The sequence below is a fragment of the Epinephelus lanceolatus genome, chromosome 24 (assembly GCF_041903045.1).
Source record: "Epinephelus lanceolatus isolate andai-2023 chromosome 24, ASM4190304v1, whole genome shotgun sequence".
In the NCBI taxonomy this organism is placed as follows: Eukaryota; Metazoa; Chordata; class Actinopteri; order Perciformes; family Serranidae; genus Epinephelus; species Epinephelus lanceolatus.
The window spans coordinates 13,482,617-13,502,761 of NC_135757.1; the positions used below are offsets into that span (position 1 = coordinate 13,482,617).

The window sequence follows — 20,145 nt, forward strand, 5'->3', positions numbered from 1 at the left end:
TAATCAAATCATAGCACAGCACGCCGTTGGAATACCAACGAGCCGGCTGCATGCTAATGAGGCAGGAAGAGGATGTGGGAAGGGAGGGGTGCGTGGAGAAGGTGTGTGTGTGTGTGTGTGTGTGTGTGTGTGTGTGTTGGGGGCGAGGTTTCCACACAGTGCGATCACCCCAGAAGCATGCTGAAGGGGGAATGAGAAAAACGGGCTGGGGGAGGGGAGGGGCTGGTAGACAGAGGCTGATCTGTTCAAACCACTCCCTGACTGCCCACAGGTCTGCCCACCTCTTAACTTCCTGTCTACATGTATCCACAATGGCACATTTCAAAATGCTGATTTTTCTCAGTTGTGCAATTTTTGATGTCCAAATTGCATCATCTTTGCACCTTTTCTCGCCAGCATGCTGAGAACCAGGTGATCCTTTATCGATAAAAGAGGAGAATCCTATTTGCCTGAGGGTAGCAGCTCTTTCTTGAGCCCCTCAGTGCTGGGATGGTGTATCCAGCACCATCTTTCTGACCTCAGCAGGGAGTGCAGTTATCCAGGTGTGGTTATGCTCTTTAATGGTTCTCCTGGCCTTATTCTTGCAGCTTCTGATGTAAACATCCTTTGGGGATGGTAGAGCAGCGCCAAATGTGTGTTCAACTGAATGATCCAGTCTTTGCAGGCTCTCATGGTCCTGTTTGGTGCCATCTCTGGACCAGGTCGTGATGTTCCCCATCAGGACGCTCTAGACTCTGCAAGAGTAGAAATTCCTTCATATTTGAGGGGATACCCGGAATTTCCTCAAGCGTCCAAGGTGCCTCGCCTTTCTTACCTACCTGCATGTGACCTGTAGCACCCAGGTCAGGCCCTTGGTGATGTAAACACCAAAGCTGCGTTTCCACCAATGCCTTGCGGTGTAGCAGAACTCAAGTGCACTAAGTGTAAGTGACTACTACTAACAGAAACCCGTTCCACGTGTTGATAGTCCAGATATATCATGCTTGGGTGCAGACAAAAGAAAACAGGATGATGCTTTCTGCTGTTGTCTTTACAAAGCACTCCAGGATGCTTTCACTTGGAGTACCTGTGTGCTGCAGTTTCACTCCTGTGAGAAGTCATTTTCACTTTGTAAGCAAGGTTTTCAGCTGCAGCTCGTTCTCTGGAGAGATGTGTTCACCAGGTGCAGTCTGCTTTATTGTGATGTGTCAAAGCACATTTTGCAAATCGATATATTTTTGTACTCAATGACATAGATTACGACCCATAGATCGGTTTGTACCTCATCTCCCAGACAAAATAAATGTCATTCCTTAATTTTGTGACCCTTCTGTTTTATGTTGGGACTCCATGAACTGTCCCTGACATCCAAGATTAGGAAATTTGTAATTTGTTTCAGGAGTTTTCTTACTTTCCTTCAAGTTGCTTTAATTAATTCTCAGTTGCTGGCTTCCGACATTTCCCAAATTGCTTTGGACTCAGAGAAAGGGCTGTGTAGGTGGAGATTAGTAGCAATGTTCCAGTCATTTGTTTCCTAGTAATTTTAACTTTGTCAGTGTGATATATGTGCAGATGTAACAACTGGCTGCTTTGCATTTGGATCCATTGCGGTCCATTGTAAAGAAGTGGAAATAAAGAAACCGTATTATTCTGTTATAGCTGTGTCGAGCTAGTTAATCCTATAAACTATGATAACTTGTGCATATTTCCAAAGGGTATATTATCACTTTTGACATTGTAAGAGAAAGGGCGTCTGACTCTGAAATGCACCTTTTATTCCAAATACCTGTTTTTAAAAAGTAGTATATTTTTCTGTTCAACACAACCCTCTGCTCCACTCTGCTCCTTACTTGATGTAGCCATTACCTTTCCCTTACTGTTCCCCAGAGCTGCTTATTATTCTGCTGATGACTTTGAAGTAGGAACGGTGCTTTATGAGTCTTGCTGCTCCTCCCAGTTCCCCCTCCTTCCCAATTAATAACCACAATCAGTGACAGACTTTGACTAATGATCAGTCCTGCTGGAGCAACCATTTCTACAGTGATGATGATAGCCATAATAATATTTAAAGTAATAATGATAGCTGTAATATATCTAAAGGCTGACATCAATCTAATCTCCGGGATTTATTAGACAAGAATATGCCAGTCACTCTGTCAGTGAGAGGAGTTGCTACAGGCGATTAAAAATGAAGTCTTTCTTTCTGTGTGCGGGTTTGAAACATTAGCTGCTGTTGTGATTTTCTGCAGGAAATTGTGTCCACATTCAAAAGGAAGTACAAGAATAGAGGCGGAAAGCAGGCTGGTTAACACCCTTTAATCAAAACATTTAGATCCAATGCAGCTCTGTGAGACTGAATCAGTCTCACCGCTGTCAGTCATACTGATTCCTCTGTTACCCCTGCAGTCAGGATATCCTGTACATTACAGTTATGAATTGTTATTGTGTGAGAAAGTAGTGTTTAAGGGTCACTTCATTTAGAGTTCAATATAAGGCTATTGTTAATGTGCACCAGATCTTATTTAGCTTTATCAGACATTTATCACCGGCGTTTTTTTGTAAGACTTAAGACTTTGTAAGATCTTTTTTTTAACCACTGGCACCAACATGATGTGTCATGCACAATTTCCCACCCATCAAAACCACCATCTCCTGGGCGATAATGTGTTAGGCGAGGGGTATATTTTTATATCTGCAGGACTCCAGACAACGACTACTCAGTCACATTTTGCAACCATGGTGCGACCAGTGTGACTTGCAAATGTTATTAATATATGAACACAGTGAGTAACACTTATGTAACAGTGCTGCTGTAATGGTTTAACTTCCTGCGAACTGCCAACATCAAAGTGTTGACAGCAAAAACATCAACACTTCCATCCTGAGACGAGTCGGGTGTTTCAGAATAAAAGCACCAGTGGTTCCACTTTGATTTATTCAATTGATACAATACTTTATCTAACTTCATTATGACAGTACTTTACTAAACTTTATTCCAACAGTACTTTATTTAATTTTATTATAACCGCACTGTAACTTTTTTACAACTACTTTAGTAAAGTTTATAATAACAAAACTTCATTTAACTTTATCATAATAACCTGTCTCTGCAGTCAGCTCTACTGAGCATGTTAGTCCCTTTCAGCTCACTGTTTTGGTTTTAGGGCCAGCAGCTTTTATGTTTTAGTTTAGTCTTACAGCTCTCATCAGCGTCCTCTCTAGGCACAGTAGGCATCTGTCTTCATTGAAAAAGCTCTGATGAAAATGTACATTTACAGCAGACAGAGAAAGTTAGCAACTAGCTGGTTAAGCTAGCTCACTAAAGAGCCTGATCCGTCCTCAGGAGGTGGTAGAGACCTAAACAGAGCGAAAAGGAAGTTGATATTGGACTTATATTGGTCACATGGCCAAAACAGTAACTTAATGCTTATGTTCTGTATTTGCTGGATGTGTAAACAAACACAACAGCTTTAAACAGAAAAGACAACATTCTGTGCTTGAGTGTCTTAATAGAGAAAGAATGTTGTGGAAATTAGATTTGTTACACTTCTGTTCTAACGTCACACGTACAAAAGAGGTGATTACCATGAAACAACAAGACTTGAGACAGCAGGAAACTTGATTTGCATTTAACAAACCACATCTAGAAATGTCCTTTGTCTTCAATAGTGCAACTGAAAAACAACTGCATGACGTCTCTTTCATTCCCCTGATGTCCACTGTGTTTGTCCAGTAATCTCTTCACAGCATCTTCAGCATGTAATATCTATATGAGATCTGACAGCCTTGGCTCCAGTGTCTGTCTGTCTCTCATTCAGTCTGAGTGCTCTCCAACAGCTCTCAGACACAGCACCTGGGAAATACAACCACATTTTGATGTGCACGTTCTGCTAAATCTATAAAATACTGTATGTACTGTGTCCAAGATGTCAGCAGCTGGAGGGGGAGGGAAACTGATGAGGGATTAACTGCGGCCGTTGAGCTTTTTCTGTGGTAATGGAGCTGCAGAGTGGGCACTATGCCATGTGGCAATGGTGATGCTGGGCGGAGGATGTGGATACCCGCCGTTCATGTGTGATGCAGGATTAGGGCTGTAAGTGCAGGGGGTCAGTGTGGCTAATGGAGCTCATATGTTGGCGACAGAGGGCCTTGTGGAGAGTGATGCAGTGATGGAGGGGGAGTGGATAGATTAAGGAAGGATGCAGAGGGAGGGGTTTATGTGGGGCAGAGTTCACACTGTTTCAGACATCGGAAATTAGATGGAGACTGAAACAAACGCAGTTCAATTTCTCCACCTTCACATAGTGAGCTGCTCTGCTCTTATCTGACTCAAACAGCAGCCAGCTGCTTTCACATTGTCCCTGCTCTATTTGTGTGTAGAGTACAGTATGTTCATGTATGTAATTCTGTGTGTCTCTCAGCATACTTATCTCAGAGACTTACTTGGTGTCTGCTAAGCTCTTTTGCTGTAAAATAGGACAAATAAAAAAGTCAGAGTCGTTACGTCATCAGGGGTTACACTGGGTTCTTTTTGGAATGGAAACAAAGTCTAAAGTAGAGATGAGAATTCTTCATTTTATAGACATTACAAGCAGCACTGCTGTCATCTGTCGTTGTGAAATGAAGCCATGCTTTGGAGCTTTTCTTCCTCTCTGCCAAGACTCCTTCTTGTTGTAGCTTTCCAGCAGTGTAGATGCTTGAGTTTGATATCTGCACATTGTTTTGCAATGTGTAACTGTCAAAAAAACATAATGGCATTGATAAAAGGAATTGATAAGCTCAGAGGCATACGATTGAGATGGGCTGGACAATTTGAAATTGGTTCTTCCAATCCCTAGTGCAAAGACTGAGGAAATACACACAAATGATTTATCCTGAGTTTTAGCTTCTAGTATAGGTAAAGTGCCAAAAACCAAATAGCTCTTAGGACCTGGTATTAATTTTAGCATTGGAAAGCACCTTCAGAGCCAGCAGTTTTCTCCAGAGCTGAAACAATCAATCCATCGACAGACAAGTGTAATCATCAATTGTCATTTTTTAATGCAGAAATCCTCAAAAAATCTATCTTCAACTTCTTAAATACGAATATTGGCTGTTTGTTTTAGTTTTCATAAATGGTTAACTAAATATTTTTAGGGTTTAAGACATCTGAAAGTGCATCTTGACCTCTGGAAAATTGTGATGGCCTCCTTGTGATGAGTAAATTAAACTTCACATATAAACTTGTTAGATTTTAAGCTTGTGTACTAGTAGTTCTTTCGAACAACACTAACAATGAATTTTGCTTTTTTCTTTGTTTCACAGGGAGAGAAGCCGGGACCGCCACAAGTCCCGCAGTAAAGACACCCGCTCAGAAAAGTCTGTAACAATTAACACGCCGCCTGCAGAGCCGCTGCTGGGTGACTCTGCTGTTCGGGGTGAGCAGGTCCAGGTAGGGCTGAACACTGCACCATCACTTTAATGCTATCCTGCATCCACTCTAGAGTCTTTGACATGATTTCACAGAAAGAAACACTGTCATTCACCATCGCTGAACAGCATGCTACTCATTGCTTTATGGAGCCCACTAATACAAAACAGGATATCTCTGCTAGTCTGATTTATAAGGGATTTAGAGTACAGGAGATTTATCAGTCACTCGTCAAAATGAGTTGGAATGATAATTGTGTTCATCAGCCTTGGCTGGGACAGGCCATCTGGTATTTGAGGGCAAAAGCCAGAAGGGCCAGTCCACTTTTGGCAAGGTTAGGGCTGTCACTTTCAGGAAATGTACGACAAATAAATGTCTGCTACAGGATATGAATGCAGCAAGTTGCTTCTCTGGTCATTACAACTTAGTTTTGCTTTTGTTATGTTGTAATTTACTGCAGAGAGCAGGGCAATAAATTATCCGGTCCAATGCAAGGTGGGGAGATTACATTCGTTGCCCCCACCAAAATGGATCAGACCGAGCAAAAACAGCAGCTTAGCTGTTTTTTACTGTCAGTCAAAATTCAAACTATACACTGAGAAATCATGCTGACTGTCAGTGACCGCCGGCTCAATAAATGGATTATGTGATGGATTATTTGATAAAAGAGAAATATAAGGTAGGACAATTCCAATAAAAATCATTTTGCCTTTAGCACGTGTTAAATAACAACTCCAGTATTTGCTGAACATGTAACAGAGTGTGTTTGGCAGTTGGTTCACTCCTGTTGCTGAAGACAGATAGATAGACAGTCGCCTGACTCATTTTCATTTCATATAGCAGACAGCCGTGTGATTATGTTCCTTGGAGTCAGATAAAAGGCAGAACAAATAAAAGGCGATCAGATAGCACTGTATTAGCCGGGCAGGTTGGCTGCGAGTTGGCATGTTAAGACGTGAAATTCGTGGTAGCACCTGAGGGATACAAGACTCCATGGTCCAAAGTAGTCACAGTAGAAAGAAAATGAGTGAGGGCCAATTTGTAACCTAAAGTTTTGTGTGGTATTTTTGAGCAAAGACTCAAGGAGGAGAAATGCAAATGAATTTTATTAAATAGCCTAAATTATAAATTAAAAAACAAACGTCCTTAGTCTTGTGTGTGTAAATCCTAAGGTGTGAACTGTTTACAACCACAAAGATAAATCACCTGGAAAAGTTAATGTTCATCAGTTCATGTCCTTAATACGTTATTATAGCTGCAAACAATGTTTAGTAAGGTTGCAGTTACCTGCAGAAGTGTTTCTCTGAGTGCCTCGCTACTTGTTGGATGGGTCTAATTGCTGGTGTTTGAGACTGTAAGCCATTATTTGATGGTAATAAGCATAGTTTGTGGTTTTTCCCTTGTTTATCGACAGAGTTTACAGCAGGTTTTAACAATAAGCATCTCCAATCGGTTTTCTGTTGGATTTAAAGTAGCCTAACCCTGTTTTGTCTCACACATGACCAAACTGGAAGTTAAGAAGCCAGAGTATCACCTCACCACTGATGTTTCATCCACAGCAGCTCTTTACATTAAAGGTTGTTGTGACTGTTGAGCTGTGGCTTTCTGAGCTGACAAAGTTTCCTCAGAGGGAGCTTTCGTCTTCCCCAACTGACACACATATGCTGCCTGTGTGTTCTCTTTGTGTGTATTCTGTCGGCTTGTCAAAGGTATCAACTTATTCATGGCTTGGTTGCAAACCCAGAACTTCCATTCACATCTGTTTTCCATATCAGAATAACCTTTATCTACATGGTAACTGTGCTATCAACTCGTGGTATGATATATGACATGACCTCAATCTTTTTGCTGACCTTGATCTTGCCTGTTGTGTTTACATGCGTGTTTGTTTCCAAAAGAATGTCACCAACATGTTAGCCAACATGAAGCCAGAATGAACAGCAGGGTTTTCCTGACCTTGATGAGACTTAGGTGCAGCAATTCTCCCCTTTTTCTCTCCACCCTTCCTACTTGTGTGAGTCCGAAGAAAAATAAAATGACACTTCAAAAACAACACAATGTAGCTTACCGCCTGCAGCTGCACTTTGGGAGTGGAAGAGGCACAGTCCTGATAGTTGTTAGCTTACAAACCCCTAGCAACAAGTGGAAAAAGTCCATCATTTGTGCTTTTATCCTCCAACAACTTCATCCTCCACTCTGTAAATTCACCTGGCTCCCAGGCTCCCCATTCCCGAGAGCTGACTGCTGCACACCGGCCAGACCATGGAGGTAACGGCGGTGTTCCCGCAGCTTATTAGTCGCAAGAGGTATCACCTGGTTATTTATTTGTTGGCCAGATTTTGCAAGTCTTAGATTGAGTACTTTTGGGCTACTTCTATGAAGGTACTATAGTTTTACATATACATTGTCGTATCAATGGCATAGGAATGTCTCAAATTGACAATAATACTGTTTATTGCTATTATTTCTGGGACAATATATCGTCCAACAAAGGAAGTCATTGTGACATTCCTATCTCTACCGTTTTCTAGTACTGCCTGTCTAGGTGCTCTCAGATAACTAAGAGTAGAGTTTCATGGCATTTGGATGAGCAGTTGATTGGCCGTCTGTTATGTAAAGGAGTGAAATGTGCACAGTTCTTCTTCCGGCGTGCTTTCAAAGCAGGAATTTCAACACTTGCTGGCAAGAGTCGAATGCATTTAATGAAAGATGAGATTTCAGCACACAGACAGCTTTTGCTTACCCAAGACTGACCCGCTCTTTTAGCCAAACAACTGTCTGGCACAGTGGCCTTCATCAAGTGCTCGGCTTAACCCGCTGAAGGGAAAAGATGACAAACACAAACACACCCAGACGCTCCAACGTTCACCATCATTTACTGACCTACTTGGCGCTCACTTTCCCTTGTGGCAAGACTCGTTAGCAGTGCCCGTGTGTGTGTGTGTGTGACTGTTTTGTTTTTTTTTGTGTCTAATTTTAACACGACAGGATTTGCCACAGAGCACAGCCATCCTTAGTATTTTGCTCTTCATGTCTTATTCATGCCGTGGCCTGCAGTGGTGCCGCTGACAGGGCGGGTAGTGTTTGGCTTTAGTTTGAGTAATCAGGGCTACCAATTCTACTGAGAGAGAGGCTCAGCACAAATCCCTGTGTGTCTGTGTGCTTGTGCGCTCTGGTTTCACATATGCTCCTGTGTGTGAGTGTTTTGTGTCTGTGTGTGTCAGCCTCGTCTCAGAGTCTAACTGTTCAGCGCTGCGCTCATTACTCCAGTGTCGGGACTTAATCAGAGTTTTGGCTGATGGAGCAGCACATCGCTCCGGGCAGGGATGTCCTCACAATCCAGCACAAAAGTTTCTCATGGCTGTGATGTGTCTGCGATGCCTCACCACAGGAATTATAAAAGAAGAGGGGCTGCTTCACATGGAAATGTGTCGGAAAACGCGACTGGAGATTTGAGATTAACACCACAGCAGCCAGAGAACTGTTTACAGCCTGCTCTGGAGACATGGTGTTTATATGTGTAAATCTTTTCACTTGGCTACAAGCTTTCACAAGATGTAGAAGATGTAGCAGAGCAGCTGTGAAGCACATTTATAGGAATATTTTGACATTTATTTGCATTATTGCCTCATATCTGTATGTTAAACATGAGGCTGGAGCCAAAAGTTGATATAACTAATGACTAGATAGATAGACAGATAGAGAGAGAAATATATCAATAGAAAAATAAAAATAATAAAACCTTAGCACACTCTGTAAGTATAAGATATATATATACAGTACAGGCCAAAAGTTTGGACACACCTTCTCATTCAATGCGTTTTCTTTATTTTCATGACTATTTACATTGTAGATTCTCACTGAAGGCATCAAAACTATGAATGAACACATGTGGAGTTATGTACTTAACAAAAAAATGTGTAACTGAAAACATGTTTTATATTCTAGTTTCTTCAAAATAGACACCTTTTGCTCTGATTACTGCTTTGCACACTCTTGGCATTCTCTCCATGAGCTTCAAGAGGTAGTCACCTGAAATGGTTTTCCAACAGTCTTGAAGGAGTTCCCAGAGGTGTTTAGCACTTGTTGGCCCCTTTGCCTTCACTCTGCGGTCCAGCTCACCCCAAACCATCTGGATTGGGTTCAGGTCCGGTGACTGTGGAGGCCAGGTCCTCTGCCACAGCACTCCATCACTCTCCTTCTTGGTCAAATAGCCCTTACACAGCCTGGAGGTGTGTTTGGGGACATTGTCCTGTTGAAAAATAAATGATCGTCCAACTAAACGCAAACCAGATGGGATGGCATGTCGCTGCAGGATGCTGTGGTAGCCATGCTGGTTCAGTGTGCCTTCAATTTTGAATAAATCCCCAACAGTGTCACCAGCAAAACACCCCCACACCATCACACCTCCTCCTCCATGCTTCACAGTGGGAACCAGGCGTGTGGAATCCATCCGTTCACCTTTTCTGCGTCTCACAAAGACACGGCGGTTGGAACCAAAGATCTCAAATTTGGACTCATCAGACCAAAGCACAGATTTCCACTGGTCTAATGTCCATTCCTTGTGTTTCTTGGCCCAAACAAATCTCTTCTGCTTGTTGCCTCTCCTTAGCAGTGGTTTCCTAGCAGCTATTTGACCATGAAGGCCTGATTCGCGCAGTCTCCTCTTAACAGTTGTTCTAGAGATGGGTCTGCTGCTAGAACTCTGTGTGGCATTCATCTGGTCTCTGATCTGAGCTGCTGTTAACTTGCGATTTCTGAGGCTGGTGACTCGGATGAACTTATCCTCAGAAGCAGAGGTGACTCTTGGTCTTCCTTTCCTGGGTCGGTCCTCATGTGTGCCAGTTTCGTTGTAGCGCTTGATGGTTTTTGCGACTCCACTTGGGGACACATTTAAAGTTTTTGCAATTTTCCGGACTGACTGACCTTCATTTCTTAAAGTAATGATGGCCACTCATTTTTCTTTAGTTAGCTGATTGGTTCTTGCCATAATATGAATTTTAACAGTTGTCCAATAGGGCTGTCGGCTGTGTATTAACCTGACTTCTGCACAACACAACTGATGGTCCCAACCCCATTGATAAAGCAAGAAATTCCACGAATTAACCCTGATAAGGCACACCTGTGAAGTGGAAAGCATTTCAGGTGACTACCTCTTGAAGCTCATGGAGAGAATGCCAAGAGTGTGCAAAGCAGTAATCAGAGCAAAGGGTGGCTATTTTGAAGAAACTAGAATATAAAACATGTTTTCAGTTATTTCACCTTTTTTTGTTAAGTACATAACTCCACATGTGTTCATTCATAGTTTTGATGCCTTCAGTGAGAATCTACAATGTAAATAGTCATGAAAATAAAGAAAACGCATTGAATGAGAAGGTGTGTCCAAACTTTTGGCCTGTACTGTATATATATATATATATATATATATATATATATATATATATATATATATATAAAATTTATATTTATACAGAGAGAGAGAGAATACACAACATAAGAATATACTGTAATACTCTCTAAATATACTAAAATATGAACACTACAATACTGAATATATCCTTAGAATAACATACTACTACCAGTTTATATAAAACAAATTGCAAACTTGCTCATGGTATAGTTGTAAGTTGTAGCAGAGGTGTGGACTCAACTTGACAAAATTAAAAAAAGACTTGCAACTCAACTTGGACTTGAACACCAGTGATGCATGACTTCACATGGACTTGAAACTTTTGATTTGAAAATACTTGATACCTTCCCCCACGGCCAAACATTTAAATAAAAGTGTGCTACAAATCAGTTTATTTCCCTTGACATCCTAAATCAGCCAATGTTTACACCATTACTTCCCAACAAGTTGACACTTAGTTATTACTTAACATTGTTAGTGAGCTAATGCTAGCTAATGTTAGCTTAATGGCTAAGTAACTTAAGAGAAAAATGCTATTTAAAAAAACAGTGATGATTTTTGTAATTTTAGTGTTGGCATCATTTTTATTGAAGAGTTTTATAATCTTTTGACAGAACCAGGCTAGATGCTTCACCCTGTTCCCAGTCTTTATGCTAAGCTAGGCTAACCAGCTTCATATTGTGTGGACAGAACAGGATGGCCACAGATTTCTAAAAAGTCTTAAAATGTCTTAAATACAAATTTACTAACAAAAAGGCCTTAAAAGTGTTACGTATTGTCTTATATTCAGATTGAATGAGTCTTAAATGTTTGTTAGTCACATCACTGCAAGAGTTTCTAGTGATGACGTTACATTATTTTAACAGGAGGAAAACATAATGTGATGGGGTAACAGACTTCAACACAACACTTGTATGTGTGCAGTGTCCATATTTTCCCCTCTATGCATTTAGATCAGACTGGGACTGACCGGGACTGTTTACTTGGAAACACACTTTTGATGTGTATTTTCATCACAAGTTTGGTCTTAAATTTCATTTAAGGGGGTATTAGACAGGTCTGAGAAGGTCTTAAATTTAATGTGTTTATACCTGTAGACAGGCTTAAATCTACCTCTGGGCAATAAAGCAAATAAGTGTATCTCCCAAATTTTTGCACTTTCAGCTCTGGTGCAAACTGTAAATTATAAAAATGCCCATTTTAAAAGTTTTTTTTTTTTTCCTCATTTTTGCACCTTGTGAAGTACACACTTTTTGTACCTGCAATTGGATTTCATCGCTGCTTGTAAATACACCTCCAAGATAGCTTGATATGTTTGAACAGAGCCCTTTCAGCAGGTTGCTCCAATTTCAGGAGGCAGGCCAAAGCTCCAGGCTGTATGCTAATGTGTGAATGTGAAAAATACACTTTCAGGTGCTCGTTCAGCAGCGAAATCTCAAGGTGGGAACGAATCATATCAGATGTGTGTGGCGAGTCTGCCTCTGCTGTATTTTGCCAGCTGGGTGTTTGTAAAGGATGATGGAGGTGAGTATAGCCTGGACTCATGTATGGAACTTCTGTTGGTGTACTGACACTAAATTATGTGAGTAATTGAGTTGCTATATCCTGGTGTTATTCTTGTATGAAACTGGATATTGGCGTGGATAGTGAGAGGTGGTTTGGAGTAGCTCAGGTCAGAGTAGCATGGCAGCTTTGCAGCTTAAGAGTGTGATGTGGAGGAGCATTGTATGAGGTGTCAAACAGGAGAAATGTGATATGTTTGAAACCGTAAAGCATTCTTTGAGAATTAGCGCCTTCCTATTCCAACAAGTGGAGCGAGAAAGTGGAGCTGGGTTTATTTTTAGATGTTTATGTGTGGTTTAGAGAAGGAACCGTTTTGCCCCTGTGTTCGCCAGGTCTTGTGTTCATGTGCAGAAATCAGGTGCTTTCTAAAGGAAGTAGTGAATGACAGTTTGGCTCTAACAGCACTTAAACCTGTCTAATTAGCATAGCTGGCATGTGATTGCACAACCAGCCTTCTTCCAAATTTAAGACATTTAACGGTTTACGATATCTTCACATAGAGTTCTTGTTATGTGCCTATCAGTGCTTAGCACAGACAGCAAACTGATGCTGAGAAAAAAGAACCATAGACATGCTTTGACTGCAGTGTTTGCTAAGTTAAACAAAATACTGCTGCTAGGTATTCTTTGAAGTTGCATCTCTCTTCTTCCCCATCCTCCCTCGACTTGCATCCCTCCACCTCCCACTGTTTCACCTTCCTCTTGTCCTCGCTGCAGCTCAATTCATTCAACCCAATTAAGCTCAGCTGCTTTGTGATCTCAGCTGCTCGCCTACTCAAGCTGGACCTCAGTATGGTAAAGCAGCACCACTCATGGCATTCCCTGGCAGACCACGGCGCAGGTAGCTCCGTGGGGCACACAGGCAGCCATGTCGGGTTCTTGGAAGAGGCAGAGCACTTGCGTTCATGTTTGGCATCTCTTCCCCGCGGTGAGTTCTTCCTGGCTCAGTCAGACGGAATCCTGTGGAGCTTCACGGTTATCCCGGTGCTTTGTGTGTGTGTGTCTGTGCTTGTCGTAAGATGCGTGCCATGGCCAGGCTGCAAGCTCTATGGGTGGGCACAGCCAGAGAGAGGAGGGAAGACATTCTTAACAGTTTACCGAGGTAGATTTGGAGAAGGTGTTTTTTGGAGGGGGTTGATTGCTTTATGCCTTATTTGTGAGTCGACAGTAAAGGGATGACAGGGACTAAACAGAGAGACAGAAATCGGGAGTCACATGCAATCAATGGACTAGAACAGGGGGCGTTGGGGTCTTAATCCCTGGACCACTGGGCAATTGCACAAGTTTAATACCACTTCAAAAACGTTATAGCAAAAGACTAGAGGTAAGATCAGCACAGTCTTTGCTTTGCTTTGGTTATTTAGAGCAGTTTTTAATTCGGAGCTGTGCTATAGTGAAATCATAGGCCATATAAATTGTGAAGGAAAGAACTTAGAAAAGATCACTTATCAAGAACTGGTTGGCTGGTTAAGTATTGTAACTGGTGAGCTAACTGCTAACATGTTCGTCTTGCTGCCTTAAATTTACCTCGGAAGTCAGAGTAGGGAATGACATAACACCCGAGTTAACTTTGTTCCAGTTAACAAAACGAAATACTAATACCAGCAGCAGCGTTGTTAGCAATACCACTTGCGTATTTCGTGCATACACACACTGTAGCAACATGTCCATAGATTTAAGTTGGACAGTAGTGCTAGAAAAGTGCTAAAAAACAGTATATTACAACAGCTTTCACTGCTGTTGATGTGCAAAGCAGTCATCTTGGATTTTGAGGTCAGGATTGGTGAGGTTCCTCTAGGGCGGTGCGATATGACGATATATATCGCGCGATGAGAGAAAAATGTCTATCATTTCATAGTTTGCTCTGACATTTATATCGTTGTGACGCAAATTACACTTTTTACGGCAACATTTTTCGTCATTTGGACATTTAATTGATCTGATTCACCAGCTCACTCACTCTCTAGCTTGTTCAACCACAGCTGCTCGCTCTCTCTTTTCTCTCGTCCTCTTTAAAATGAGTCGGTTGCCCAACTCGTCATAATGTTATCAAACGAGGAGAAATGTCCTCCCCTCATCCTAGTAACGTTTTTGTACTCCCTCATGGCAGAGTTTAAAGCTCTGATCAGTCTGATATCCATCACATCTCTGAATCTGGAACCCCTGCATGCTATGTAAAAGCACACACAGAGGCACATTTATGCCATTGGGGGGGCAGGGACACAACTTTTTATTCATTGGATTAACATGTGCTATATTGGGATAGGTATCGTTATCAGGATATGAAATGACCTATATCGGGATATGAGATTTTGGTCATATCACCCAGCCCTAGGTTCCTCTGACTTTTCGAGTTGGCGCTCCAGTTGAAATTTCTAACTGAGAACTGGGAAATTCGACTTCCCAGTGCAAATGGAATGCACCATCAGTCACAATAGCTCCTCTGGACAAAAGCTTTCAGAGCTAACTGTTAGTTCAGTATCTTGACAGCTTGGTTACCGAAGTGACAATCAATATACGCGGTTCAGTCAAAAGACGTATTTGCACTATTGACTCCTGTCTAACAACTGTCTGCAAATTTTTCTTTGGTGAATACACAGACAAAAGAGGTTGCTATTGGTCAATGCCAAAAATATATCTGTGTTTTAAATACTGATGTGACAGTGCTTGTGTCATTCTATATTTTTTTCTCACTGTCAACAAACCCCATTTAAAACCAAAGCTTATACTTAATATATACTTAAATTTCTCCCCAAAAAATTTAAATCATTTTCTAAAACAGCTGGGCACTGTAGTTTGCAAGAGTTAGTCAAACAGGAGGAAATAGTGCATTTGTTAGGGACTATTTTTTAGCTGCGGATTTACACACATTTGTTCTAGTGAGTATTTTCAATAGCAGGACACCATATGTGGGATTGAGACAAAGTAAAAGTATGTGCCGTACTTATCCTTTTAAGACACACTGTCAGGTTGTTGAACAGTTGGTTGGGTGAACAGGTTTTGACGTACCTTCCCTACACACACATTCACACACATGCCAGTGGCAGAGCGGCGACACCACAGTGCTCACTGGGTCAGAAGCAATGGATTGAGAGTGGCGCTGAGGCAAGAGACGAGCAGAGAATGAGAGAGGATGCCTTGAGGGGAAGAAGGATAAAAGGGAAGGGAGGAGGGAGAGAGAGAGTGAGGAAGAGGATGGGAGAAACACATCTTTTGGAGGGTAGAGATGGCACCTAATTTGTGTTGTTTACTCTCCAAACTGGACTGGATGTTTATTTACTATACTCCTCCACTTCCCTGTTCCCCTGTCCACTCCTTCTCTATCTATCCATCCATCCTGTTATCCCCCCCTCCGTCCCCGCTGCTGTCAGGACATCCCATGTGATCATCTCATCACCCCCCACCCCTCCACCATCACCAACAACTCATCTTCCTCTCTCCTGCTCTTCGCTTTCTCTCCCTCTCTGCCTTTCTCCTTAAAGCCCCTTACATTATGTGGCAAGTGGGCGCCCAGTCCCATACAATACCTCCTGAGGCATGATGGGAGAGATTTCTGTATAAAGACGGATAAAGCAGGGCTGGGCTGCAGATCAAGAGAGAGTCGGGGAGGTCAAACACACACTCACACAAACACACTCTGGGATGGATCAGTAGCCGCTGAGCGCAGAGACAATGTTTGAGCGAGCTGGACTGAGCTAAAGTTTGGTGAGGATTTCAGGATGCAGTCGCCAACAGTGATGGAGGCAGGAGACGAAGTGTTGCAGGTGCTTGAGGTTTGCGAGAATGTAGAGGAGATAAAGGAAGTGATTGTTACGACCATAGAGGAAGACTCTAACACTAACTCACCTCCAGTGGCCAGCTCTGGACCAGGGAGCAAACCAAGCCAGGTAAGACAGAGAGGTGCCTCTGTGGCTGTTACATGGTGACGCTACAATATGTACTTTACATAAACACGTGAGGATGTCTTGTGTAATGCTCACTGTTGCACTGGGTTGTGTGACTCATTATGCAGGCCTGCTCATGCATAAACTCTGCTTTATATGTATGTGTGTGTATATATGTGTGAATACATGTTGGAGCTTGTGAGTTTTCACAGTGCACAGTGGCCCAGGGTTGTTTAAAAGATTGATTTATTGACATATTTCCATTCAGAAATATTTGAAATAGTTAAAATACTCTGGTACTGGCTGTGCTTTCTTGCTCTCTCTTGTTGTTGTTTACCAGAGTCGTTCTGCTGCTGTCTGCTAATAACCAAGAATGAAAACTCGGCGTTGTCATGTTACAGCCTCGTTATATTCATTTTTTGATAAAATTTCATGCCCTAAATGTCAGTTTTCACCATGGTAGTCAAAACGGAGTGGTCTGTGCTTGTTTGTGCTATAGCGTTACATGTAGCAGCACCTCAGGATGCTGCTGCTGTGGAAAGGAGGTACTAGTATTGTAATTCTTCTGAACAAAGTTACATCTGAAATGCATCTTTAATTGCTATGCAGTAAATGTTCTCTGAGAGGCAGGTGCCTTTTTAAAAGTCTTGGTGACATATCCTGTCCATTTTGTCAGCAGGTTTTGAAAGTGGTCCGGTATTGAGCGCTAGAGGCTGCGGGCAACTGAGCACTGTCAATTTATGTTGATTGTTTTTGCCACTGACAGGCTCAGAATGTTGTACTAAGTGTCTGACAACATTATGGAAAGGATCCCTACAGAGATAGACCTTTTTGATAAAGTGTAAGATCGATTTTGTTGAACCAGAAATATCAAACCCACCAGACTCTATTTATATAAACATTCAAAATAACACTCGAATACACTCCATTTAAAGCCTACAGAAGCAAAACAAAACTCACAAAAAACACCTTTGTTCATCTCTCCACTGTTCCAACAATCACCAACTCTAGTTTGGTTGAATTAAACATTTAATTCACCCAGTCTGGTGTGTTTGGCGATAATGATCTTGGGGCTGGTTCTGGTCAAACAAAAAGGATCTTACTTTATAACAAAAAGGTCTATCTGTGTGGGGATCCTTTCCAGAATGTTGTCACTACATAAATAATGATTTGAGCCTGTCAGTGGCAAAACAAGCACTTTTAGTGGATGTAAATTGACGGTGCTCAATGCAGCTGGATTCACCACTGCTGGCTGTTGCTCTCTCACTCAGTACTGTACCGATAAAAAAAATGTTGTCTCCATTAGTCACTTAGACACAGAAACATGGGAAAATAGGGTATGTGTTGGAAAATACCAACATTACCAGAACAAAGTTCATGCAGATTGACATCACTAAATAAAATGCAAGTTTGGCTCTTCCTGCTCTGAGCACACATGTGATTAATCAAGTGGTCACTTAAGAGCTGCTTTTAAAAAGTGCTCCCACACTTCAAGCCTCTTGTTAAATTTGTCTTATTCTAAACACTTAGCAAACTGTATTTTAACTCCTCAGTAAGTTCTTCTTGAGTGTAAGTCTGCAAAGATTGACAAGTACTGGCCCAGGTTAGTGCATCAGTCCTCACTCTAATACCACATAATTGTTACAGCACATTCTGGGCTTTGCTAAATTAGAAGTTCTCTGTTCCCCACGTGGTTACCTGACATTTCTGTAAATAATCCATCTCAGCCATACTGCAATTTACCTCTTTACCAAGCGCTGCTCAGCTGTCAGTCTCCCATTGTCTCATCATCACTCCTCTATCCTGCAAATTAGTCGAGGAAACTTTTTGAAGTGCTTTCCTTCCTTGTCCTGACAAGTTCTTGGCAGCCTTGCACGCTGTCCACGGTTTGAACAAAGGTGGTTTTAAATGGCTATGAAGAGCTCTTTGGAAATGCATGTTGCTATATTTTACACATCTCGCCTCCCAGGAGTGAGCAGAGTGCACTTGTTCGTGCTCTGAGCGAGGGGCTTTGTTTGCAGCCCACTTATAGAAAACAGGCTTTTAGTGGATATTTGATTTACTGCGAGAGACAATAGCTGTTATTTATACTCTGGCGGAGAAAGAATGCAGAAAATACTCAGTTGAAAGCTTTGTAGATGCATGCAGGCTGTTAGTGTCCATAGCCAGTGTGCTATATATACCTGCAAACACACACAGACAGTGCTGTTTGAGCATCTTTTTGGCCTGGTATTTGTGTTTGTCAGTGGACAGAAATGAGACTGGTTAGCTGGTAATTGTAGTTCTGAAGAATTTTTGCAGGTCGGTATGTGCAAAATATGTTGGTTTAACCACAGAATGAGTTGTTATTACACCTCGGACCAGAATAAAATATTGCAAGCAATTGTGGTATTTTAGGCAAAAACAGCTGCTACCGTCATAATTTATCATCCAAAACACCCTAAAGGCCTTTTGAGTGAGGGCCCATACCATCAGGAAATCCCTCCAATCCCGACAAGCAGTCCTGTAACGCAATACGATGCATCCGAACAAGTGCCTGTGTGCAGTTCGAATGCCTTGCTGGATGTGTTTAAAGCTCAGCAGCTCCTGTATCATGTTGCAGCAATTAGTTTCCAGCCTCGCCAACATTTCATCAAAGAAATACTTTGATGGCACATTCTGCGTCTTATCTGACCGCTCTCGCCGTGCTTTTGTGACTGCTCTGCTCAACTGTTTTTAATGATGCCGTGTCCTTTCCTCCTTTCCTCAAGAGTTGGAGGCACATGTTGCTGTTACGGATGCTTGCCACGGTACTAGATTACTGCTCCTTTTAGACATGCTTTGGTTTTCTCCCTCGAGTTTTGGTTTTGCAGGTGACTGCAGTGCTAAACTATCAGTTTATCAGTGTGAAGATTGAGTGTTGATGCTTACTGTGCTTCATTCACTATTAAAGGAATAGTTTGAAAACTCAGGAAATAGTTAGGTGTTTTTCTTGCCAAGAGTAAGATGAGAAAGATTGATAGCTACCATAGACATGTCTGTGCATTATTAGATATACAGCTATGGTCTGGAGATATTTATCACTACTGTGCAGACTCTGGCTCCAAAAATGCAAGATGGCAGTGGCCATATCTGTAAATTTTGGCTTCATGTTTGAACAGTTGGAAGAAGGGGAGATGCATTACCAATCTTTTTATAGTCTCTGTTCCAGTCTTTATGCTAAGCTAACCTCGCCTTATCCAGGCTCTAGCTTTATATTTCATAGAGATGAGACAGACATGAGAGAAGTCTTAATCTTCTTATCTAACTCGAGGCAAAAATATGATAAAATGCATTTCCCTAAATGTCAAAGTATTTCTGTGAAGGGGGCTACTGTATGGAATCTCTTCTCCTCTCCTCTTCTCATGTTTAGTGGTATGTCAGAACACGTCATATCAGATGTTTCCATTTTTCAGCTGTTTAGTCTCACCCGTAATGCCTCAGCTCCTCCCAGATCAGAGGAATTGCTTGTAAAACCTTGTCTGGTTTGAATAAATCACTGCAGACGTAGAACAAGAGTAGACCTGACAGGTGTTTAGTTTAGGTGCGTATATTCATGACGCATATGTAGTGGTGAGCGAAGGATTTCACTTGTGTGTGGTAATCCTCTCTGGCCCTTGAACTGCCTCTGGCCTTACTTTCCCTCCCATTCAGGATCAGTCCTTCTCCTTTAATTGGCTGTCTTGTTACAGAGCATTTCTGCTGGCCTTCTCCTTTTTGTTCCCTCCCTCTCTGCTGCGCCTCTCTGTTTCACCTGTTATCATGTGATGAATGGGACTGGGCCTCCTGCAAGGCTGCTGGTACTGAACCAGATCAGCCTGTGGTGGTTGGTTAATCCCGTGATGAAATGTGGGTCACTAATGTCTATTTTTAGTCCTGCTG

At 41.9% G+C, this 20,145-nt stretch overlaps 1 protein-coding gene across 4 annotated transcripts in view; it reads left to right on the forward strand.

Moving 5' to 3' along the window:
• The window catches only part of LOC117250110 (vang-like protein 1), a 70,333-nt gene that overhangs the window by 23,694 nt on the left and 26,494 nt on the right, over window positions 1-20,145 (forward strand). For 3 of the 4 annotated variants that reach the window (XM_033616123.2, XM_033616122.2, XM_033616124.2), the window contains one exon: window positions 5,284-5,410. In XM_033616123.2, coding sequence (XP_033472014.1) covers window positions 5,284-5,410 — 127 coding nt within the window. Of the gene's footprint in view, window positions 1-5,283; window positions 5,411-16,065; window positions 16,249-20,145 lie in introns of those variants that run through there. The other variant, XM_033616125.2, reaches the window with a different exon arrangement.